We start from the raw sequence: 24,957 nt of genomic DNA on the forward strand, positions 1-24,957 counted from the left end.
AAGCAGTGCCCATGAGTGCAGTGGCACAAGCTCTGCCTCCTGGGTTCAAGTGATTCTCCTGCCTCAGCCTCCCAAGTAGCTGGGATTACAGATGTGTACCACCATATCTGGCTTTTTAAAAAATTTTTTGTAGATATGGGGATTCACCATGTTGGCCAGGGTGGTCTCAGACTCCTGACCTCAAGTGATCCACCTGCTTCGGCCTCCCAAAGTGCTGGGATTACAGGTGTGAGCCACCATGCCCATCCCTCCCTTTTTTTTTTTTTTGAGATAGTCTTGCTCTGTAGCCCAGGCTGGAGTGCAATGGCACCTCAGCTCACTGCAACCTCCACCTCCTGGGTTCAAGCAATTCTTCTGCCTCACCTTCCCGAGTAGCTGGGATTATAGGTATGCACCAACACGCCCGGCTAATTTTTTTTTGTATTTTTAGTAGAGACGGGGTTTCACCGTGTTAGCCAGGATGGTCTCGATCTCCTGACCTCGTGATCTGCCCATCTCGGCCTCCCAAAGTAATTCTTGTATTTTCAAGAGACGGTGTTTCACTATGTTGGTCCGGCTGGTCTTGAACTCCTGACCCCGTGATCTGCCCACCTTGGCCTCCCAAAGTGCTGGGGTTACAGGTGTGAGCCACTGGGTCCTGCCCTCCCTTTTTTTTGATATGGAGTCTTTCGCCCAGGCTGGAGTGCAGTGGTGTGATCTTGGCTCACTGCAACTTCCGCCTCCCGGGTTCAATCAATTCTCCTGCCTCAGTCCCCTGAGTCGCTGGAACTACTTAACTGGTACATGCCACCATGCCCAGCTAATTTTTTTTTCTAGTAGAGACAGGGTTTCACTGTGTTGCCCAGGCTGGTCGTAAACTCCTGAGCTCAGGCAATCTGCCCGCCTAGGCCTCCCAAAGTGCTGGGATTATAGGCATGAGCCACCGTGCCCAGTACTCCCTGTCTTTTTGTTTATACACTCAAAACACAGACAAAGACAAGGGAAAGCTTTTAATTATGTGCAAGTTTACAATACAGATTATAAACAAAGAGAACAATGAATGGTAGTACTTAGTTCTTTCTTGTCATGAATCTAGGATTTAGGAGGTCAACTCAATAATAAAAACGGAAGCACATTACAGACAACAGGATAGAGAATGAGTGGTATTTCCTTCAAATTGAACATCTTGTGACGTGACATATGTATCCCAATGATGCAAACAATGCTCAAAACTTTTCCATTTTTTTTACAATTTTTAATTTTTTTTAAAGACACTGTCTCACTCTGTTGCTCAGACTGGAGTGCACTGGCACGGTGAGAGCTCACTGCAGCCTCAACCTCCCAGGCTCAAGCAATCCTCCCACCTCAGCTTTCTGAGTAGCTGGCACTACAGGCGCACGCCACCACACCCAGCTAACTTTTTGTATTTTTTGTAGACAGGATTTCACCTTATTTCTCAGGCTGGTCTTGAACCTCTGGGCTCAAGCAATCCACCCACCTCAGTCTCCCAAAGTGCTAGGATTACAGGCGTGAGCCACTATGCCCAGCCTCAAAACTCTTCTACCTAAAATCACCTTCAGAGCCATGCTAGAAAATTAGTATCATTCCTTTACAACCAGAATCCAAGTTGGCCACTAAAATGTTTCCTTAGACTTGGTCCTAAATGATTTTTGGATTGTTTCAAAACCTGAAAAACACCTTCATAGGATAATTATAAAAGAATGGGCCACTGGATCTGAAGAGCATTTCAAAAAAGAAGTTTGAACTTTCAAGCATTTTGTACATTCCTGGGAAAAACGTCTATACAATATTCATTTGATGTACAAATTCCATCACTTTTTAGAAAAAAGTCAAAGTGCTCTATAGTCAGTCCAGCCAGTTATCTTCAAAGGCAACAGAGCAGAAATCATGCAGTCACCACGTGCTGGGGCACTCTTCCCATTCCTCTCCTCTTGGGCACCTTGTGGCAGGAAAGCTCATAAGGTCACTGACAAGATCCAGATCCACGTGTGGCAGGTGGGTTGTGCAGCTGAAGCTTCAACAGTTTTCGAGCTGGTGAGGGATCTAATTGTTGCATGCTTCTCTTCCCTGCAGAGAAAAGAGGCCAAAAAAAATAAATTTCAATTGAAATAACATAACATTTATTGAAAACTTAATGTATGGACATTGTGCCAGACATGGAAGGGCATTACAAAGACAAATAAGAGAGTCTCTGGCCTCAAGGAGATGACAATTTGGTAAGAATTGTCATCTTACCACAGCTGGGCAAAGTGGCTCACGCCTGTAATCGCAGAACTTCGGGAAACCAAGGCGGGAGGATTGTTTGAAGTTTGAGACTAGCCTGGACAACACAGTAAGACCTTGTCTCTACAAAAAAAAAAAAAAAAATTAGCCTAACATGGTCCTAGCATGATCCTCCAGCTACACAGGAGGCAGGAGGATCAGCTGGGAGCCCAGAAAGCTGAGGCTGCAATGAGTCATGACTGCACGCCTGTATTCCAGCCTGGGCGACAGAGCAAGATCCTATCTTAAAAAAAAAAAAAAAAAAAAAAAAAAGGGTGGTTCATGCCTATAATCCCAACACTTTGGAAAGCCAAAGTTGGTGGATCACTTGCGGTCAGAAGTTCAAGATCAGCCTGACCAACATGGAGAAACCCCGTTTCTACTAAAAATACAAAATTAGCCAGGCGTGGTGGAGCATGCCTATAATCCCAGCTACTCAGGAGGCTGAAGCAGGAGAAATCACTTGAACCCGGGAAGCAGAGGTTGCAGTGAGCCGAGATCTCGCCATTGCACTGTAGCCTGGGCAACAAGAGCGAAACTCCTTCTCAAAACAAATAAACAAACAAACAAACAAAATGATGGTCAGGCGCAGTGGCTCACACTTGTAATCCCAGCACTCTGGGGGGCCAAGGCAGGAGGATCACTTGAGCCCAGGAGTTGAAGATCAGCCTGGACAACACAGCCTGGACCATCTCTACAAAAAAATTAAAAATTTAGCTGGGTGTGGTGGTGCACGCTTTTAGTCCCAGCTACTCTGGGAGCCTGAGGTGAAAGGACTGCTTGAGCCTATCAGGTTGAGGCTGCAGTGAGCTGTGCAGTCATTGCACCACTGCACTCCAACCTGGATGAGAGCAAGAGTGAGACTTTGCCTCAAAAAAAAAAAAAAAAAAAAAAAGAAAAGAAAATGAAGGTATGTATAACAAATAATTAAGGGCTGAGAGGTCAGGAAAAGCTAGGGAGGAGTAATGTCAGTGTCACTTAGTGAATTCTTGAGAAATGAGGACTGAAAAAGCAATGGGTGGGTATTTGTTAAGTCTTGGATTTACCAGAACAACAACATATTTCATGGGGATTTAATTCTCAGTCTACTGTGCTTCTTTTTTTTTTGAGACGGGGTCTCGCTCTGTCACCCAGGCTGGAGTGCAGTGGCCGGATCTCAGCTCACTGCAAGCTCCGCCTCCCAGGTTTACGCCATTCTCCTGCCTCAGCCTCCCGAGTAGCTGGGACTACAGGCGCCCGCCACGTCGCCTGGCTAGTTTTTTGTATTTTTTAGTAGAGACGGGGTTTCACCGTGTTCGCCAGGATGGTCTCGATCTCCTGACCTCGTGATCCGCCCGTCTCGGCCTCCCAAAGTGCTGGGATTACAGGCTTGAGCCACCGTGCCCGGCCTACTGTGCTTCTGTAGAATTTACATCTAGAAATTTCCTATCAAATAGTATGTATCGATAACATACTATTTATTGTGGGGAGAAAAACAAATCACCTCATATAGGTCTTTACTTACCCTCTTGGACCATAGGCTTTGAAGGACGGTTTGTATCCCAAAAGCTATCAGATGGAAAACAGCCCAAACTCTGGTCCCCTCAAGAGACAAGCTTACCGAGCTGTACTGACACCTTCTGGAAGCACTGGGTACTTTCCTCCATAAAGGCCTGCAGCTGTTTCACTGATCCTTGCAGCTCATCCATCTGCAGAAAAAAGACAGCCGTGAGCTGTAAAGGTCCATGGCTTCTTAGATGTTCCTCAAACCCGACAAGCAAGCTCTTGCTCAGGAGCTTTGGGCTTGCTGTTCTTTCAGCCTGGAATGCTTATGCCAGATATTCTGTTTGTTCCTCCAAAGTCACACCACATTCTTCTCCAGGTTGCTCTATGCTCCAGGAGGCTGACCCGTGTAACCTCTACCAACAGGATGCCTAAGTGGGAAGGAGCTGAACGAGTCATCTTGAGTTGGCTCTCTCAAATCAGCTAACTATGTGACTTTCTCCCATTAGGTGACACAGTAACTGCTACTACCTCCTCCCTTTCAGGCCTAGGGGGAGTAAGAGCTCTGCTGCCTATAAGCCCCAGGTTACTCCACTAACCCTTGTGGTTCTCCAATACCCATATCTTTCTATTTAGCTTTTTTGAAAATAAACTCTTATTGAATTGTCCTTTCAAATGCCACCTGCTTGCTGTTAATACCTGGATTGACACAATACTATTCCCTCAAATGTCCTCATGGTTCATTTCCTTCAAGTCTGTTAAAATGGCACCTCAAAGGGGCCTTCAATAACCTTCCTATATAAAATAGCAACCCATCAACCTCCCTATACTGTCCTTCCCTCTTACCCTGCTTCATCAGCATTTACCACTATATATTCATTTGTTTCTTTTTTTATTTTTTATTTTTTTTGAGACGGAGTCTCGTTCTCACCCAGGCTGGAGTGCAGTGGCGCGATCTCAGCTCACTGCAAGCTCCACCTCCTGGGTTCACGCCATTCTCCTGCCTCAGCCTCTCGAGTAGCTGGGACCACACGCGCCTGCCACCACGCCCGGCTAATTTTTTGTATTTTTAGTAGACATGGGGTTTCACTGTGTTAGCCAGGATGGTCTCGATCTCCTGACCTCGTGATCCGCCCACCTCAGCCTCCCAAAGTGCTCGGATTACAGGCGTGAGCCACCGCGCCCGGCCTGTTTATTATTTTTTAATTGTCTCTCCATATTTTCCCAAGGTAGAGCTGAATATACTTATTCAACTTACACTTATACATATTCTCCAGGTCTTTTAATTTCCAAGGATTACAAGGTGGCAAGCTGGATAACTCAACCAAATAAACATGAGCCCACTTACCACCAACTCCATACAATCAAAGACTTTGCTCTGGTTCTGTAATATTTTCTGGTAGTCAGGCTTTGTATTAAGAACTTCATTCTGAGAAGATCCATGATATGTCATAGGTTCCACTTTGACCTCAGTAATTTTGGCCTCAGTTGATCCTCTAAAAACAAAACAAAAGTGCTTTCGAGGGATTTTGTAATTATTTTCTGGAAGAGATACCAAAGATTATCCTATAAAGCTGAATCAGTATTCCTCAACTCCACACTAGGTATAGGCTCTCTTAACAGGAAGTTTTTTTTTTTTTTTGAGACTGAGTCTCACACTGTTGCCTAGGCTTGAATGAAGTGGCGTGGTCTCGGCTCACTGAAAAACCTCTGCCTCCTGGGTTCAAGCGATTTTCCTGTCTCAGCCTCCCGAGTAGCTGGGATTTCCGGCGCCTGCCACCATGCCCAGCTAATTTTTTGTATTTTCAGTAGAGATGGGGTTTCACCATGTTGGCCAGGCTGGTCTCGAACTCCTGAACTTGTGATCCACCTGCCTCGGCCTCCGAAAGTGCTAGAATTACAGGCATGAGCCACCGTGCCTGGCCTTAACAAGAAGTTCTGAAACAACTGTCTAGTATTCATGTCTTTATACTTCTGGACTCCAGGAAATGCTGGAAGCTTCCAGTCAGTTGAATCCACTTAATAGTAAGGTCCATATACCAGAAAGACTATACTTGGGAGAGTGAAGCCAAAGTTTGCTATCCTAAAGTCAGGGCCTATGATTGTTTACCAAAACACACTGGCCTACGTCAATTATCTAAAATAACTGAACAGGACTGAGAGTTCATGAAAACTGATGAACAACAACTTTTTTTTTTTTTTTTTTTTGAGACGGAGTCTCGCTCTGTCGCCCAGGCCAGAGTGCAGTGGCCGGACCTCAGCTCACTGCAAGCTCCGCCTCCTGGGTTTACACCATTCTCCTGCCTCAGCCTCCCGAGTGGCTGGGACTACAGGCGCCTGCCACCTCGCCCGGCTAGTTTTTTGTATTTTTTTTAGTAGAGACGGGGTTTCACTGTGTTAGCCAGGATGGTCTCGATCTCCTGACCTCGTGATCCGCCCGTCTCGGCCTCCCAAAGTGCTGGGATTACAGGCTTGAGCCACCGTGCCCGGCCTTTTTTTTTTTTTTTTTTTGAGACGGAGTCTCGCTCTGTCGCCCAGGCTGGAGTGCAGTGGCCGGATCTCAGCTCACTGCAAGCTCCGCCTCCTGGGTTTACACCATTCTCCTGCCTCAGCCTCCCGAGTAGCTCGGATTACAGGCGCCCGCCACCTTGCCCAGCTAGTTTTTTGTATTTTTTTAGTAGAGACGGGGTTTCCCCGTGATAGCCAGGATGGTCTCGATCTCCTGATCTCGTGATCCGCCCGTCTCGGCCTCCCAAAGTGCTGGGATTACAGGCTTGAGCCACTGTGCCCGGCTGAACAACAACTTTAATAACAACAACTACTACAATTTACTGAGTGCTAAGTAGGTGCCAGACACTACTGGGTACTTTACATTTAGCCTAATTTGACACTCACAATAACCCAATGAGGAAGGTACTAATATCATCCCCATTTTCAAATGAGGAACCTCAGGCTCATTCAAGACTAAGTGATTTTCCCAAGGACACAGTCTGCTTCTAGAACCATTCCTTTTAACCTATAAGCTTTGCCACAAAAGTTTTTATATGAAACTGGCATCTTACACATTATCTTTCTTCATAAACAGAGTATGTAAGGGGTGAAAAGTAACTGATAACCATCATTACCTGGACTGGGGAAGTTTTTCAAACCATGGTCCTCAGAGACCCTCTCTACTGAGAGGCCACTTCTGCAATTAGGGTTTTGACTAACATTTTGTCGTTGGGATTCTAGCTGAGATTTTATTTTGAAAAAAAAAAAAAAGCTTAAAACCATGGATTAAATGTTCATCTAAATCAAAATCTAGCATTTTCTGGCCAGGTCCCGTGGCTTACACCTGTAATCTCAACACTTTGGGAGGCCAAGATGGGCAGATCACTTGAGGCCAGGAGTTCATGACCAGCCTGGCCAACGTGGCAAAACCATGGTGTGGTGGAGCATGCCTGTAATCCCAGCTACTCGGAAGGCTGAGGCAGGAGAATCGCTTGAACCCAGGAGGTGGAGGCTGCAGTGAGCTGAGATCGTGCCACTGCACTCCAGCGTGGGCAACAGAGCAAAAAACAAACAAAAAAACAACAAAAAACACCCAGCCCAGCCTGGCCAACACGGTGAAATCCTGTCTCTACTAAAAATACAAAAATTAGCCAGGCATCATGGCACACACCTGTAGTCCCAGCTACTCAGGAGGCTGAGGCAGGAGAATTGCTTGAATACGGGAGGTGGAGTGAGTTGAGATAGCACCATGCACTCCAGCCTGGGCAACAGAGCGAGAGTCTATCTCCAAAACAAAACAAAACAAACAAACAAACAAACAAAACACCTAGCACTTTCCTACTTTTCCTCTACCTTCAAGACCCAAAGATCCTCTCTTTCCTCACATCCTCCTCATCACCCACTTTCATGTCTTTCTGTTTCCAAGAAGGCCCTGGCCAAGGGCATCCCCCAAAACATGCAGCTCATAGGCCATGTGCTCATTGAAGCCCCTTGATTACGGTTCTTGGCCCAGGCCCAGGCTGCTAGGTACAATGTAGAGATATGCCTGTCTCCCCCAGGATATGAAATGATAGCCAAGGACACAGAACAGAAGCAATTGTGTTTTGGACCGAAAATAGTGACACCAACTCTTCCTTCCTCTCACTCACTTCCCGTTTATGGTCAGAGAGTGCTAATACACACTACAGAATTTGATAAGCTTATTGGCCTGTGAGAAAGGATTCATCTTTCAATTTGTACTAACAGAACTGAAATAAACCCCAATCAAACTCCATAAGGTTTTTAAAGACAGTTTTTACAGTTCATAGATCTAACCTGGACAATATCTCTTCAGCCTCCTGCTGGTAGTGCACCAAGAGCTGATCCCAAATCTGACGTTCTAAAGAAAACCTGTAAGAATCAGGAAAAAAAATTCAGTTAATTTTTATAATCTTATTCTGAATCACTCACAGTAACAATAAGTATGTTAGGTGTACAATCTAGATGTAAAATGTGAGTTGAAAGGTCATTACAGGGTTAGAAAGCCTGACCAATTCAGAGGATATTTAATCATACCAAACCTCAGTTCTTCAAGTCAAATTAATATTTGTGTTCTCTAGATTCCATTCTGTGAAACGGATCATTAGTAGAGGCCATAAAAATCTCAATATGAGCCTTCTAACTTCTAGTATTGGTGCACTAATGCTGACTCTCCAAATACAATGCTTACTATTCATTTTTTCCAAGTTAGTTAATTTCCCCAGATAGGAGAATGAATTTAGATTTTCTAACAAAGGTTAACTTACTTTGTTATGTATTCCTTCATCTCAGCCACAGATGCTTCCAGAGAAAAATCTGATGCTTTTCTGGAAAACAGATAGGATTATGACATAAATCTTTCAAGAAATATTTGCTTTAATATAATCGCTTATAAATTATTTATTTGATACAGAGTTTCGCTCTTGTTGCCCAGGCTGGAGTGCAATGGCACAATCTCAGCTCACTGACACTTCTGCCTCCCTGGTTCAACAGATTCTTCTACCTCAGCCTCCAGAGTAGCTGGGATCATAGGCATGCACCACCATGCCTGGCTACTTTTGTATTTTTAGTAGAGATGGGGTTTCTTCATGTTGGTCAGGTTGGTCTCAAACTCCCGACCTCAGGTGATCCGCCCGCCTCAGCCTCCCAAAGTGCTGGGATTATAGGCGTGAGAAACAGCGTCCGGCTACAGCCTCCCAAAGTGCTGGGATTACAGGCGTGAGAAACAGCGCCTGGCTATTTATTTATTTTTGAGACAGAGTCTGGCTCTGTCACCCAGGTGGGAGTACAGTGGCTCAATCTCAGCTTGCTGCAACCTCCGCCTCCCGGGTTCAAGTGATTTTCCTGCCTCAGCCTCCAGAGTAGCTGGGATGACAGGCGCCCACCACCACCCCCAGCTAATTTTTGTATTTTTGGTAGAGATGGGGTTTCACTATGTTGGCCAGGCTGGTCTCGAACTCCTGACCTCATGACCCACCCACCTCAGCCTCCCAAAGTGCTGGGATTACAGGTGTGAGCCACCGCACCCAGTCTTTTATTTATTTTTAGTAGAGATGCAGTCTCTCCATGTTGCCCAGGTCTCAAACTCCTGGGCTCAAGTGATCCTCACACCTCAGTTACAGGTGGGAGCCATCATGCCCAGACTCCCTTACATAATTTTTGTCTTTCAAAAAATACTTAATGTTGGACTCTATTTCACTTTTCCACTAGGTAATAGCTTTCTTTTTTTTTTTTTTTTCCTGAGATGGAGTCTCGCTCTGTCACCCAGGCTGGAGTGCAGTGACGCTATCTTGGCTCACTGCAAGCTTCGCCTCCCAGGTTCATGCCATTCTCCTGCCTCAGCCTCAGGCGCCCACCAACATGCCCAGCTAATTTTTTGTATTTTTAGTAGAGACGGGATTTCACCGTGTTAGCCAGGATGGTCTCCTGACCTCATGATCCGCCTGCCTCGGCCTCCCAAACAGATGGGATTACAGGTGTGAGCAACCGTGCCCAGTTTGCACTAGGTAATAGCTTTCTAAGCTATAGGTAATAGCTAGGTAATAGCTTTCTTTTTTTTTTTTTTTTTTTTTTTTTTTTTTTTTTTTTTTTTTTTTGAGACGGAGTCTTGCTCTGCCGCCCAGGCTGGAGTGCAGTGGCCGGCTCTCAGCTCACTGCAAGCTCCGCCTCCCGGGTTCACGCCATTCTCCTGTCTCAGCCTCCCGAGTAGCTGGGACTACAGGCGCCCGCCTCGTCGCCCGGCTAGTTTTTGTATTTTTAGTAGAGACGGGGTTTCGCCGTATTAGCCAGGATGGTCTCGATCTCCTGACCTCGTGATCCGCCCGTCTCGGCCTCCCAAGTGCTGGGATTACAGGCTTGAGCCACCGCGCCCGGCCGGTATAGCTTTCTAAGTGGTCTCTTTATATTCTGTTTCACTTATCAATTCCAATTCACATCACGGCCAGATTAACCTTTCTTTTTTTTTTTTTTGAGACGGAGTCTCGCTCTGTCACCCAGGCTGGAGTGCAGTGGCGGATCTCGGCTCACTGCAAGCTCCGCCTCCCGGGTTACACCATTCTCCTGCCTCAGCCTCCCGAGTAGCTGGGACTACAGGCGCCCGCCACCTCGCCCGGCTAGTTTTTTTTGTATTTTTTTTCAGTAGAGACGGGGTTTCACCTTGTTAGCCAGGATGGTCTCGATCTCCTGACCTCGTGATCCGCCCGTCTCGGCCTCCCAAAGTGCTGAGATTACAGGCTTGAGCCACCGCGCCCAGCCCAGATTAACCTTTCTTAAAATATTTCTCTTATTTTTTTTTCCTTGCTTAAAAACTCCGTGTCTCTCGGCCGGGCGTGGTGGCTCACGCCTGTAATCCCAGCACTTTGGGAGGCTCAAACGGGTGGATCACCTGGGGTCAGGAGTTCAAGATCAGCCTGGCTAACATGGTGAAACCTCGTTTCTATAAAAATACAAAAAATAAGTCCAGCATGGTGGGGCACACCTGTAATCCCAGCAACTCGGGAGGCTGAGGCAGGAGAATTGCTTGAGCCAGGGAGGCAGAGGTTACAGTGAGCCAAGAGCGCGCCATTGCACTCCAGCCTGGGCAACAGAGCAAGACTCTGTCTCAAAAAACAAAACTTTAAAAAAATAAATAAGCCGGGTACGGTGGCTCATGTCTGTAATCCCAGCACTTTGGGAGGCCGAGGCAGGTGGATTACTTGAGGTCAGGAGCTCGAGACTAGCCTGGCCAATATGGTGAAACCCTGTCTCTACTAAAAAAAAAATACAAAAATTAGCCAGGTGTGGTGGTGGGCACCTGTAATACCAGCTGCTCGGGAGGCTGAGGCAGGAGAATTGCTTAAACCTGGGAGACAGAGGTTAGTCAGCCACAACTGCGCCATTGCACTACAGCCTGGGTAACAGAGCAAGACTCGTCTCAAAAAACAAAAATTGAAAAAAAAAAAAAAAAAAGCTGGGCATGGTGGCTCACGTCTGTAATCCCAGCACTTTGGGAAGCCGAGGTGGGTGGATTACTTGAGGTCAGGAGCTTGAGACCAGCCTGGTCAGCATGGTGAAACCCCATCTCTACTAAGAATACAAAAAAATTAGCCAGGCATGGTGGCACATGCCTATAGTCCCAGCTACCTGAGAGGCTGAGGCAGAAGAACGGTTCGAACCCGGGAGATGGAGGTTGCAGTGAGCCAAGATAACACCACTGCACTCCAGCCTGGGGGAGAGAGCAAGGTTCCAAACCAAAAAATAAATAAATAAATAAAAAGAGAAGATGCTGAATAAATGTTTGTTGGTAAATGAACAACTATCTAATTATAACAAAAGTCCTAATTCTTTTTTTTTTCTTTTGAGACGGAGTCTCTCTGTCTCCCAGGCTGGAGTGTAGTGGCCCAATCTCGGCTCACTGCAAGTTCCGCCTCCTGGGTTCATGCCATACTCCTGCCTCAGTCTCCCGAGTAGCTTGGACTACAGGCGCCTGCCACCACGCCTGGCTAATTTTTTTTTTTTTTGTATTTTTAGTAGAGATGGGGTTTCACCATGTTAGCCAGGATGGTCTTGATCTTCTGACCTTGTGATCTGCCCACCTCAGCTTCCCAAAGTGTTGGGATTACAGGCGTTAGCCACAGCGCCCGGCCAAAAGTCCTAATTCAATCATAATTTAGGACAGAAGGGGAACTGCTCTTACCCATTTGAATGTTCAAAACATTTTTGTAGAGTTCCATCAGTTTCCAGTCCGTCTGCAAAATGTTTCAATTCTTCAGAAAGAGAAGATGCTAGACAGAACAAATTTAGGTGTCATAAAATAAAGAAAATATACATTTTCACAGTGAGATGCTGACAAAGGTATATTAAGGTAGTCTCAGCTCTAGGGTCTGCTGTTACATGTTGGTCCTCAAGCCCGCCCAAAAGTGTGGAGTTAAGTATATAGAAAGATTGTACCTTTTTTTTCCTGGCAGGTATAGATAAAATGAAAGACAACTCATTTTTATCTATTTATTTAGACAGACTCTAGCTTTGTCACCTCGGCTGAAGTGCAGTGGTGTGATCTCAGCTCACTGCAACCTCCATCTTCTGGGCTCGAGCAATATAACCCCCGCCTCAGCCTCCCTATTTGCTGGGAATACAGGCAGCACCACCATGCCCAGCTAATTTTTGTATTTTCTGTAGAAATGGGGTTTTACCATGTTGCCTAGGCTGGTCTCCAGCTCCTGGGCTCAAGTGATTCGCCTGCCTCAGCCTCCCAAAGCCCTGGGATTATAGGCGTAAGTAAGCCACTATGCCCAGCCTTTATAACATTTATGATGTTTTGGCCAGGCGCAGTGGCTCAAGCCTGTAATCCCAGCACTTTGGGAGGCCGAGACGGGCGGATCACGAGGTCAGGAGATCGAGACCATCCTGGCTAACATGGTGAAACCCTGTCTACTAAAAAATACAAAAAATTAGCCGGGCGAGGTGGCGGGCGCCTGTAGTCCCAGCTACTCGGGAGGCTGAGGCAGAAGAATGGTGTGAACCCGGGAGGCGGAGCCTGCAGTGAGCTGAGATCCGGCCACAGCACTCCAGCCTGGGCGGCAGAATGAGACTCCGTCTCAAAAAAAAAAACAAAAAAACAAAACAAAACAAAAAAAAACATTTATGATGTTTCTATAAATGACCTGTGAAAAAGCAGTTTAAAAGGTGTATCTGAGGCTGGGCACAGTGGCTCACACCTGTAATCCCAGCATTTTTGGAGGCCAAGGCAGGCAGACCACTTGAGGTCAGGAGTTCAAGACCAGCCAGGCCAACATTATGAAACCCTGTCTCCACTAAAAATACAAAAATTAGCTGGGTATGGTGGTGCACACCTGTAATCCCAGCTACTCGGGAGGCTGAGGCAGGGGAATCGCTTGAACCTGGGAGGCAGAGGTTGCAGTGAGCTGAGATGGTGCCACTGCACACCAGCCTGGGTGAGAATGAGACTCTATCTCAAAAAAAAAAAAAAACCAAAAAAAAACTCAGGCAATAGGCAAGAGGGTAACAAGAAACAAGGAGGCAAATAAAAAATTATGGGCATAGCCAGGCATAGTGCTTGTAGTCCCAGCTACTTAGGAGGCTAAGGCAGGAGGATTGCTTGAGCCCAGCACAGCCTAAGCAACATAGTGAACCCCCATCTCTTTATTAGAAAAAGAAAACCAGGCTGGGCGCCGTGGCTCATGCCTATTATCCCAGCACTTTGGGAGGCCAAGGTGGGCAGATCACGAGGTCAAGAGATCAAGACCATCCTGGCCAACATGGTGAAACCCAGTCTCTACTAAAAACGTAAAAATCAGCTGAGAATGGTGGCGCGTGCCTGTAGTCCCAGCTACTCGGGAGACTGAGGCAGGAGAATCACTTGAACCTGGGAGGTAAAGGTTACAGTGAACCAAGATTGCACCACTGCACTCCAGTTTGGCAATAGAGCAAGACTCTGCCTAAAAAAAAAAAAAAGGAAAGGAAAGGAAAAGGAGGGGAAGGGAGGGGAAAAGAGGGAAGGGAAACCAAAAAGGCCAGGCACAGTGCCTTACTGCTATAATCCCAGAACTTCGGAATGCTGAGGTGGGTGAATCGCCTGAGGTCAGGAGTTCGAGACCAGCCTGGCCAATATGGCAAAACCCTGTCTCTACTAGAAATACTGGGTGACAGAGCGCAACTCCATCTCAAAAAAAAGAAAAAGAAAGCAATAAATATTTCTGCAGGGATACACAAGAAACTGGTGACCATAGTTACATTTGGGGAGAGGAACTGAGACGGGGTCAGAGTGGAAGGGAAGATTATTTTCCACTTTTATACCACCTGAGCTTCATAAGCATATATTCTTGCAAGCTAAAACAAGTGGGGGGCTGGACACAGTGGCTCATGCCTGTAATCCCAGCACAATGGGAGGCCAAGGTGGGCAGATCACTTGAGGTAAGGAGTTCAAGACCAGCCTGGCCAACATGGTGAAACCTCTTCTCTACTAAAAATATAAAAATTAGCCAGGCATGGTGGCTACCAGCTACTCAGGAGGCTCAGGCAGGAGTACTGCTTGAACCCAGGAGGCAGAGACTGCAGTGAGCCAAGATCACCCCACTGCACTCCAGTCTGGGCAACAGAATGAGACTCTGTCTTTAAAAAAAAAAAGGGGTGGCCGGGCGTGGTGGCTCACGCCTGTAATCCCAGCACTTTGGGAGGCCGAGGCGGGTGGATCATGAGGTCAGGAGATCGAGACCATTCTGGCTAACACAGCGAAACCCCGTCTCTACCGAAAATACAAAAAAATAGCCGGCAGTGGTGGTGGGCGCCTGTAGTCCCAGCTACTTGGGAGGCTGAGGCAGGAGAATGGCGTGAATCTGGGAGGCGGAGCTTGCAGTGAGCCGAGATCCCGCCACTGCACTCCAGCCTGGGCGACAGAGCGAGACTCCACCTCACAAAAAAAAAAAAGGTGGGGGAGCTAGTTTTATAAGGCAGCAGCTTCTGTAAATGGGGATGCTGTGAGCAAAGCTTTGACTGCCCAAGGTCAAAGCTCACTTATCTGTTAGCAACTTACCTTTGGCTCTAAAACTTTCAAGACTGAAGCCCTTAGTGTCCCTTAGGAAAGGTTCAAGTTTCTGAATAGAGAACTAAATAAAGAAAAGCATTTTTAGTACAACCACCAAAAATTTCCAGGCCAGTCCTAAATTTATGTCACTTTATGATGTTTAATAAATATGAAACTAAATACTAAATATGATTTAATTTTTACACATAAGACTTTTCACAGAAACAAATAAATAGATAAGGAAAACAAAAAAACAAAAAAACACCTCTTTGTTGACCAGGCACAGTGGCTCATGCCTGTAATCCCAGCACTTTGGGAGGCCGAGGCAGGCGGATCATAAGGTCAGGAGATGGAGACCATCCTGGCCAACATGGTGAAACCGTCTCTACTAAAAATACAAAAAAAATTAGCTGGGCATGGTGGCGCGTGCCTATAATCCCAGCTACTCGGGAGGGTGAGGCAGGAGAACTTCTTGAACCTGGGAGGCGGAGGTTGCAGTGAGCTGAGATGTGCCACTGCACTCCAGGCTGGTGATAGAGCGAGACTCCGTCTCAAAAAAACAAAAAACAAACAAACAAAAAACCCTTTGTTGCTTGGACTATAGATTTTGACTTTCCGTTCAGGAAAAAAAAAAGGTTATTTAATTCATACAAATTACCTGCTTATCTAAACTGATGTAAGTACCTGGTAGCCACATAATACACAATACAACTTAAAAAAAGTCTGGGCGCGGTGGCTCACACCTGTAATCCTAGCACTTTGGGAGGCCGACGTGGATGGACTGCCTGAGCTCAGGTGTTCAAGACCAGCCTGGGCAACACAGTGAAACCTCGTCTTTACTAAAATACAAAAAATTAAGGGCTGGATATGGTGGCTCATGCCTGAAATCCCACTACTTTGGGAGGCCGAGGCGGGCGGAGCAGGAGGTCAGGAGATCGAGACCATTCTGGCCAACACAGTGAAACCCCGTCTCTACTGAAAGTACAAAAATTAGCTGGGCGTGGTGGCACGTGCCTATAGTCCCAGCTACTCAGGAGACTGAGGCAGGAGAATCACTTGAACCTGGGAGGTGGAAGTTGCAGTGAGTTAAGATCATACCACTGCACTCCAGCCTGGGCGACAGAATCAGAATCCATCTTAAAAAAAAAAGATTGTCACAATAGCAGTTAACAAACACAAAAACATTTCCCAGCTACAAGAACCTCACCTGGAAACTGGAAAGCAGGAGACAGCCAAGCCGTTTGCTTTCTGCTAAATCGACACTGATAGACCGGCTGAGCTCTAACATAAAACATAGCCACATTTAAGGAGCTGGATAGTTACATAGTTAGCAACTAACAAAACTAAAAAGTATCCTCCCTCTTGATAAATCCAACTTAAGGCAAGAATGGCCTTCTTTAGTTAAAGACAGAATTCTAATTTTTGCAGGATCACTGAGGAATGAAGTTAACCCATTTGTGCACCCAAACTTAAAAAAAAAAAAAGTTATAGGAATCTTTGTATTGGCTGGGTACGGTGGCTCACGCCTATAGTCCCAACACTCTGGGGCCAAGGCATGGGATCACTTGAGACCACGAGCTGGAGACCAGCCTGGACAACATGGTGAAATCCTGTCTCTACTAACAATAGAAAAATCAGCCAGGAGTGGTGGCATGCGCCTGTAATCCCAGCTACTCCAGAGGCTGAGGCACGAGAATCAAAAGGGCCCAGGAGGCAGAGGCTGCAGTGAGCCGAGAGGTTGCAGTAGCTGGGACTACAAGCATGCGCCACCATACCCAGGTAATTTTTTATATTTTTAGTAGAGACAGGGCTTCCCCATGTTGGTCAGGTTGGTCTTTTTTTTTTTTTTTTTTTTTTTGAGGCGGAGTCTCGCTCTGTCGCCCGGGCTGGAGTGCAGTGGCGGATCTCAGCTCACTGCAAGCTCCGCCTCCCGGATTTACGCCATTCTCCTGCCTCAGCCTCCCGAGTAGCTGGGACTATAGGCGCCCGCCACCTCGCCCGGCTAGTTTTTGTATTTTTTTTTTTAGTAGAGACGAGGTTTCACCGTGTCAGCCAGGATGGTCTCGATCTCCTGACCTCGTGATCCACCCGTCTCGGCCTCCCAAAGTGCTGGGATTATAGGCTTGAGCCACCGCGCCCGGCCTCAGGTTGGTCTTAAACTCCCAGCCTCAGGTGATCTGCCCGCCTTGGCCTTCCAAAGTGCTGGGATTACAGGTGTGAGCCACCATGCCTGGCCACATTTGAGCATTTTTATAAGACAGGCACTGCAGGCCGGGTGCGGTGGCTCAAGCCTGTAATCCCAGCACTTTGGGAGGCCGAGACAGGCGGATCACGAGGTCAGGAGATCGAGACCATCCTGGCTAACACGGTGAAACCCCGTCTCTACTAAAAAATACAAAAAACAACAACAACAACAAAAAAAACTAGCCGGGCGAGGTGGCGGACGCCTGTAGTCCCAGCTACTCGGGAGGCTGAGGCAGGAGAATGGCGGGAACCCGGAAGGCGGAGCTTGCAGTGAGCTGAGTTCCGGCCACTGCACTCCAACCTGGGCGACAGAGCGAGACTCCGTCTCAAAAAAAAAAAAAAAAAAAAAGACAGGCACTGCAATGTGCTTTAAACACTTTGTACTGTATACTATAAGAAGAGTACTATTATAAAGTTCCATTTTACAAATGGGAAAACTGCAGCTCTGAGGGGAAATGACTTGTTTGAGGCCAGAAACTGGAAATTGGTGGAGCCAGAATTCAAACCCAAGTCTGTCACTAGTATCTGTGTTTTTCCCACTATTACCACACTGCCTCTCTATAATGACCTAATAATAACATTAATAGCTAACATTTTTTTTTTTTTTGAGACAGAGTCTCGCTCTGCCGCCCAGGCTGGAGTGCAGTGGCCGGATCTCAGCTCACTGCAAGCTCCGCCTCCCGGGTTCACGCCATTCTCCTGCCTCAGCCTCCCGAGTAGCTGGGACTACAGGCGCCCGCCACGTCGCCCGGATAGTTTTTTGTATTTTTTAGTAGAGACGGGGTTTCACCGTGTTAGCCAGGATGGTCTCGATCTCCTGACCTCGTGATCCGCCCATCTCGGCCTCCCAAAGTGCTGGGATTACAGGCTTGAGCCACCGCGCCCGGCCAATAGCTAACATTTTTTGAACACTTGCTATATAAAAAGCATTTTATGAAATTCTATATACATATTTCATTACACCTTGAGGCAAGTATCATATGAATTCCATTCAGATGACAGATAATGACACAGGCACAAAGTAAAAGGTAACTTGCCCAAGGTCATACAGTGAGTTATCAGACTGAATTGGGTGAGCATTTTACATAATTATGCAACTGAATCCCTAACCAATTGCAAGATGTAGATACCGTTTTTTTACGGGCGTGGTGGCTCAAGCCTGTAATCCCAGCACTTCGGGAGCCCGAGACGGGCGGATCATGAGGTCAGGAGATCGAGACCATCCTGGCTAACACGGTGAAACCCCGTCTCTACTAAAAAATACAAAAAAACTAGCCGGGCGAGGTGGCGGGCGCCTGTAGTCCCAGCTACTCGCGAGGCTGAGGCAGGAGAATAGCGTGAACCCGGGAGGCAGAGCTTGCCGTGAGCTGAGATCCGGCCACTGCACTCCAGCCCGGGCGACAGAGTGAGACTCCGTCTCAAAAAAAAAAAAAAAAAAATTATGTCCATTTGAAAACAATTATTACATAGCAAAGGAATTTTGCCTTGTGAATTATGAGAGCTACATGTCTTTTTGCCCTCTAGGTTCAGCTGGTTGTGTTTTTAAAGTTCTTGTCTCTTCTCTTAATTGTCACTGCTGTTAGTCAAGAAAAACAGGATACTTTCTACCTATAACCAAGGAAACCTGGCAGGTTGCCAGAAATAACTAGGCAATAACCAATCTTATTACATTGGTGCTTTTCTGTTTAAGTCTAAATGCTCTGGCATAGAGCTAAAGGTAGGGCTAATCTTGGGATGCACTGATATTTTCTCAGCACATCTAAGGACTAAAGTACATGGGCCTTGTGGCAGCAATTTTCTGATGTGCTAAGTGGCTATCTTTACCCAGATTTCCTTCTGTGCATCAGACACTTGGAATGGGATGATACCTTAAAACTAATCACAACAGCTTAACATTTCAGGGCTTACTATCTGCCAAGTACTGTGTTATGTAAGATAGGTACTATTTCACCTCCAAGCTGCTGATGAGGACCTTAAGGCAAAGAAGGTTAAGTAATTTACTCAACACCACAGAGCTAGTAGTCTTCCTGAAATATGCAAGCCTTTCCACGTTATATTCTGTACTTTGATGCTTACTAAGATATAGTTACTATTGTAAATTCACACAAAATGACACAAATCACATTCTGCATAGCATCCCTAAAAACTAAGTTTTTTATTCTAGATACACACAGAGAGAGAGAGAGAGAGAGAGAGAGAGAGAGAGAGAGAGAAAGAAAGTGAGGCGGGGTGGGGGGTGCAGCAAGGGGAGGTAGTGAAAAGAGACAGTTTTTGAGAGACAGGGGTCTTACTTTGTCACCCAGCATAGATTGAGTGGCACAATCATAGCTCACTGCTGCCTTGAATTCCTGGGCCCAAGTGATCCTCTTGCCTCAGCCTCTCTCCAGTAGCTGAGACTACAGGTACGTGCCACCATGCCCTGCTATGTTTTAAAAAACTTTTGTAGAGATGGGGTCTAGGCGGGCGCGGTGGCTCAAGCCTGTAATCCAGCACTTCGGGAGCCCGAGACGGGCGGATCATGAGGTCAGGAGATCGAGACCATCCTGGCTAACACGGTGAAACCCCGTCTCTACTAAAAAATACAAAAAAACTAGCCGGGCGAGGTGGCGGGCGCCTGTAGTCCCAGCTACTCGCGAGGCTGAGGCAGGAGAATAGCGTGAACCGGGAGGCAGAGCTTGCCGTGAGCTGAGATCCGGCCACTGCACTCCAGCCCGGGCGACAGAGTGAGACTCCGTCTCAAAAAAAAAAAAAAAAAAAATTATGTCCATTTGAAAACAATTATTACATAGCAAAGGAATTTTGCCTTGTGAATTATGAGAGCTACATGTCTTTTTGCCCTCTAGGTTCAGCTGGTTGTGTTTTTAAAGTTCTTGTCTCTTCTCTTAATTGTCACTGCTGTTAGTCAAGAAAAACAGGATACTTTCTACCTATAACCAAGGAAACCTGGCAGGTTGCCAGAAATAACTAGGCAATAACCAATCTTATTACATTGGTGCTTTTCTGTTTAAGTCTAAATGCTCTGGCATAGAGCTAAAGGTAGGGCTAATCTTGGGATGCACTGATATTTTCTCAGCACATCTAAGGACTAAAGTACATGGGCCTTGTGGCAGCAATTTTCTGATGTGCTAAGTGGCTATCTTTACCCAGATTTCCTTCTGTGCATCAGACCACTTGGAAATGGGATGATACCTTAAAACTAATCACAACAGCTTAACATTTCAGGGCTTACTATCTGCCAAGTACTGTGTTATGTAAGATAGGTACTATTTCACCTCCAAGCTGCTGATGAGGACCTTAAGGCAAAGAAGGTTAAGTAATTTACTCAACACCACAGAGCTAGTAGTCTTCCTGAAATATGCAAGCCTTTCCACGTTATATTCTGTACTTTGATGCTTACTAAGATATAGTTACTATTGTAAATTCACACAAAATGACACAAATCACATTCTGCATAGCATCCCTAAAAACTAAGTTTTTTATTCTAGATACACACAGAGAGAGAGAGAGAGGAGAGAGAGAGAGAGAAAGAAAGTGAGGCGGGGTGGGGGGTGCAGCAAGGGGAGGTAGTGAAAAGAGACAGTTTTTGAGAGACAGGGGTCTTACTTTGTCACCCAGCATAGATTGAGTGGCACAATCATAGCTCACTGCTGCCTTGAATTCCTGGGCCCAAGTGATCCTCTTGCCTCAGCCTCTCTCCAGTAGCTGAGACTACAGGTACGTGCCACCATGCCCTGCTATGTTTTAAAAAACTTTTTGTAGAGATGGGGTCTAGGCCGGGCGCGGTGGCTCAAGCCTGTAATCCCAGCACTTTGGGAGGCTGAGACGGGTGGATCACGAGGTCAGGAGATCAAGACCATCCAGGCTAACATGGTGAAACCCCGTCTCTACTAAAAAATACAAAAAAACTAGCCGGGCGAGGTGGCGGGCGCCTGTAGTCCCAGCTACTCGGGAGGCTGAGGCAGGAGAATGGCGTAAACCCGGGAGGCGGAGCTTGCAGTGAGCTGAGATCCGGCCACTGCACTCCAGCCTGGGCGACATAGCGAGACTCCGTCTCAAAAAAAATAAAATAAAATAAAATAAAAAGAGACGGGGTCTTGCCATTTTGCCTAGGTTGTCCTCAAACTCCTGGACTCAAAGCAATCCTCCTGCCTCCCAAAGTGCTGGGATTACAGGCATGGCCCACTCTAGTTATTTGTATGTGCATCTTCCCTGAGATATTTTCAGTTACAAAGGCTAAAATCAGGTATCAACCCAACTATCTTCTGCTCCACTTTAGAGTATGAGACAGAAAACCACAGAAAGAAATCTTTAATGTCTGTCATCCTAGCAGGTGAATATTGAACAATTAGAAATTTATTTGTGGCAGCTCATAACATAAGTAGTAAACCAGGTGCAGTGGCTCATGCCTGTAGTCCCAGCTACTTGGGAGGCTGAAGTGGGAAGACTGCTTGAGCCCAGAAGTTCAAGTCCAGCTCAGACAGCACAGTAACATCCTGTCTCTTAAAAAGAAATAGCAGTGATACTGAACATTTACTAGGTGTTTGATATCAGTACTTATAAAGTAGCAAGTCATGTCTATTCTCCTACACTTTCTGCCATACCTCACTGCCTCTTATCTGAGCTGGAACCTGTCTCTTATCTGAGCTGGAACCTCACTGTCTTGTGTATACAGCACCCCACCTGTGATGCCCTGGTGAATGGGATGCAGCGACTTCCGCCGGTTCGTTTCTTTCATACTTGATCGCCGCCAGGATTGCCTCCTGTCTTGATAACTGGCAGATTGTTCTTGAGGGGACAAATGAAGGGACTTCAACTGAAGTCTTTCCTGGTGGCTGAGATCACAATTTTCCCCTTTTTTAGGGCTACAGCCAAGGTGAATTCTTTCCTCTGAAACGCCTTGATGCATCTCCAGGGAGGCAGATGTTTTAGTAAACACTTCCACAGGACTGAGACTTGATTCCAATTGATGATCATGAGTCTTAGACATCACTGGTCCTTTTTCTAGCATTTGTTATAAAAAAGTCAAAATACAAAATCAAACCCGCCACAACTATTTGTGCAAAAAAGTGGAAAAAGTAAATGTATGCCCCTAGATCGTGGAAACATAAATAAAGCATCTCTGCAAATAAGTATGTGATTCCAAATCCACCAGGAGCCAGGAAAGATTTAGGTATAGCTCAGAAGCCTGAACCCAAGGTAAGAGGTACTGAATTTCACTATAATACTTACCATCTATGATCTCTGATCTAGTCACTGAAGTCATCCTAGGTGGGAAACTCTGAAAATAGGAAAATGAAGTGATCTGTTCTCCACATTTCAGCTGCAGTCTCAGTGGGGCTTTCCAGCCTCTCCGAGCTACCCTTGTCCACCTTCCTGACAGAGAATATCAGCAGGGGCCATCACCTCCTCTTCTGAATTTCTGTATACTTTATTGCTAGAAATATTCAAATCTCCCTGAACACACACGCTACCTTACTTCCCAGTTACTTTGTATTTAACTAGTCCCTAATTCCATTGATGACATTATGGTCTACCTGGTCTTCCAAACTAGAAAAACCACATCATCCATTACTTCTTTTTTTTTTTTTGAGACAGAGTCTCGCTCTGTCGCCCAGGCTAGAGTGCAGTGGCCGGATCTCAGCTCACTGCAAGCTCCGCCTCCCGGGTTTATGCCATTCTCCTGCCTCAGCCTCCCGAGTACCTGGGACTACAGGCGCCTGCCACCTCGCCCCACTAGTTTTTTGTATTTTTTTTTTTTTAGTAGAGACGGGGTTTCACCGTGTTAGCCAGGATGGTCTTGATATCCTGACCTCGTGATCCGCCCATCTCGGCCTCCCAAAGTGCTGGGATTACAGGCTTGAGCCACCGCGCCCGGCCCATCCATTACTTCTTATTCTTAGTTCTCCAGATCCAAAGTCCTAACAGTTCTATAAACAGTCTCTAAATCTATTCTCCATTCTCACTGTTACTGGTTTATTTATTATTTTGAGACATGGTCTTGCTCTGTTGCCCAGGCTGGAGTGCAGTGGCGCAATCTTGGCTCACTGAAACCTCCTCCTCCCCAGTTCAGGTGATTCTCCTGCCTCAGCCTCCTGAGTAGCTGGGATTACAGGCGTGCACCACCATGCCTGGCTAATTTGTGCATTTTTAGTAGAGAGAGGGTTTCCCCATGTTGGCTAGGCTGGTCTCAAACTCCTGGCCTCAAGTGACCAACCAGCCTAGGCCTCCCAAAGTCCTGGGATTACAGGCATGAGCCACCACGCCCAGCCTCACTGTTACTAGTTTAGTTCAGGTCTCATAATTTCTGGTCCCTCCCACTATCTAACAGTCTCTCCACTAGTTTTGCTGCCTCCAGCTGCCCCTCTCCAGTCTATTCTTTGTTTTTGTTTTTTTTTGAGGTGGAGTCTCGCTCTGTCCCCGAGGCTGAAGTGCAGTGGCACAGTCTCGGCTCACTGCAACTTCCACCTCCCAGGTTCAAGCAATTATCCTGCCTCAGTTTCCTGAGTAGCTGGGATTACAGGTGCCCGCCACCACATCCGGCTAATTTTTGTATTTTTAGTAGAGATGGGGTTTCCCCATATTGGCCAGGCTGGTCTCAAACGCTTGACCTCAGGTGATCTGCCTGACTCGGCCTCCCAAAGTGCTGGGATTACAGGCCTGAGCCACCATGCCCGGCCCAGTCTATTCCTTAGACAGCTGCCGGGACTTTTCCAAAGTGTACTCAACACCTTAGGTAAACTAGCCCCAATTTACCCATTCCTGCTCTCTCCTCCCACTCCTATTCCCTGTATTACTTCTGAATCTTTGCACGTATGTGTCCTTCTACCTGTTAAACTTATTTATCCTTCCCAACCTAGCTCAAATATGAAGCTTTCACATCACTTCTCTTTTGCAGAGTTGGTGGCTATGCCCCTTGGCCTTCGTAGCATTGGCTATAAAATTTGTTTACATGTCTGTCTCCCCAGCCAGGCTGTATTTGTATTCCTAGTGCCCGTCATGAACAACTGACTGAAGAATGCAGGGATGTGACCTAGGCATCTCTTCATCGTCCCCCGCCCCCAGCAGAAATCCGTCTGTGGGGGATGCTAAGTAAAAAGATATGAATATATGCAGAGGAACAAAAGGAAAAGATAACAAGGAGGGGTCGGTCAAGGATCTGAATCCTCCACAGTCCTTATAATCGTATCACACAGATCCAGACTTGGATAATAACGATTGTATCACACAGATCCAAGCTTAGAAAAGCAACAACTGTCAACTATTAAATGCTTATTCTATGCTAGAATCTGTGCTACGTAAGCGCTTTACCTGCATTGTTATTCCACTTAATCCTTTCCACAACTCCGTAAGCACCATTAACTCCACTTTGCAGACAGGGGAACTGAAGTTCAGAGGGGCAAAAAGCCTGGCCCAAGCTTGTGACACAGCCAGCCTGGGGGCAGAAGGGAAATTCGAACCCAGGCCTGTCACCCCAGGCCTCTGCCCAGTTCTCACCCGTTTCTGGAGCCTAGACCCCTGGCTCGGCAGATACGTCTCTAATGGGGTTAGTAAAGGGGACTGCCCTCGGGTTTCATTTCACCCGGGAGGAGGTCGCAGCGCCCCCGGGGCCTCCCAGTGTCCACGGTCGGGGCCGGGGGTGCGGCGGGTCGAGCTGGGCCGAGGAGTACAACGCCAAAGAGATTAGTGCGGCGGCGGGAGGGGCCCCATCAGAGAACAAGCCTGTGACTTCCTGACCTCAGGGCGACGCCCGTCCAGTCCGGAGCCTCCGTACCTGAAACACAAGGCCACGGGTCGCTCTCCACAGCCCCAGGTCACTCCTGGACGCCTTGCGCCCCCGCAGCAGATCCTCCCTGGTCGGGGTCAAGCGGTCTCCGCCTTCTACGTCACTGTCACCGCCTCCGAAACTCCCGCCAACCAAGGGCGCATGCGCGACCGTCAGC

The 24,957-nt window shown here is 46.9% G+C and overlaps 1 protein-coding gene across 10 annotated transcripts; it reads right to left on the bottom strand.

Annotated features, from left to right (window-relative positions):
- Nucleotides 1-972: 972 nt before the first annotated feature.
- On the bottom strand, nt 973-24,947 carry DSN1 (DSN1 component of MIS12 kinetochore complex). 10 transcript variants are annotated; one of them, XM_033186336.1, is made up of 12 exons: nt 24,789-24,943; nt 24,326-24,449; nt 22,247-22,295; nt 21,698-22,018; nt 15,981-16,054; nt 14,783-14,855; nt 11,927-12,014; nt 8,520-8,579; nt 8,050-8,124; nt 5,093-5,240; nt 3,863-3,950; nt 973-2,067 (listed from the first exon to the last, which is right to left on the bottom strand). In XM_033186336.1, the coding sequence occupies exons 2-12, from the start codon at nt 24,371-24,373 to the stop codon at nt 1,964-1,966; spliced, it is 1,128 nt and encodes a 375-aa protein (XP_033042227.1). In that variant the 5' UTR covers nt 24,374-24,449; nt 24,789-24,943; the 3' UTR covers nt 973-1,963. The 10 variants fall into 10 exon arrangements, 9 of the variants coding, with proteins under 9 accessions (XP_033042227.1, XP_033042229.1, XP_033042230.1 ...); XM_033186340.1 differs by having other exon boundaries at nt 1,803-2,067; nt 21,698-21,802; nt 24,789-24,942; XM_033186337.1 differs by lacking the exon at nt 973-2,067 and adding an exon at nt 2,240-2,346 and having other exon boundaries at nt 24,789-24,946.
- Nucleotides 24,948-24,957: the final 10 nt, after the last annotated feature.

This window comes from Trachypithecus francoisi, unplaced genomic scaffold (assembly GCF_009764315.1).
Source record: "Trachypithecus francoisi isolate TF-2019V2 unplaced genomic scaffold, Tfra_2.0 Lachesis_group21, whole genome shotgun sequence".
In the NCBI taxonomy this organism is placed as follows: Eukaryota; Metazoa; Chordata; class Mammalia; order Primates; family Cercopithecidae; genus Trachypithecus; species Trachypithecus francoisi.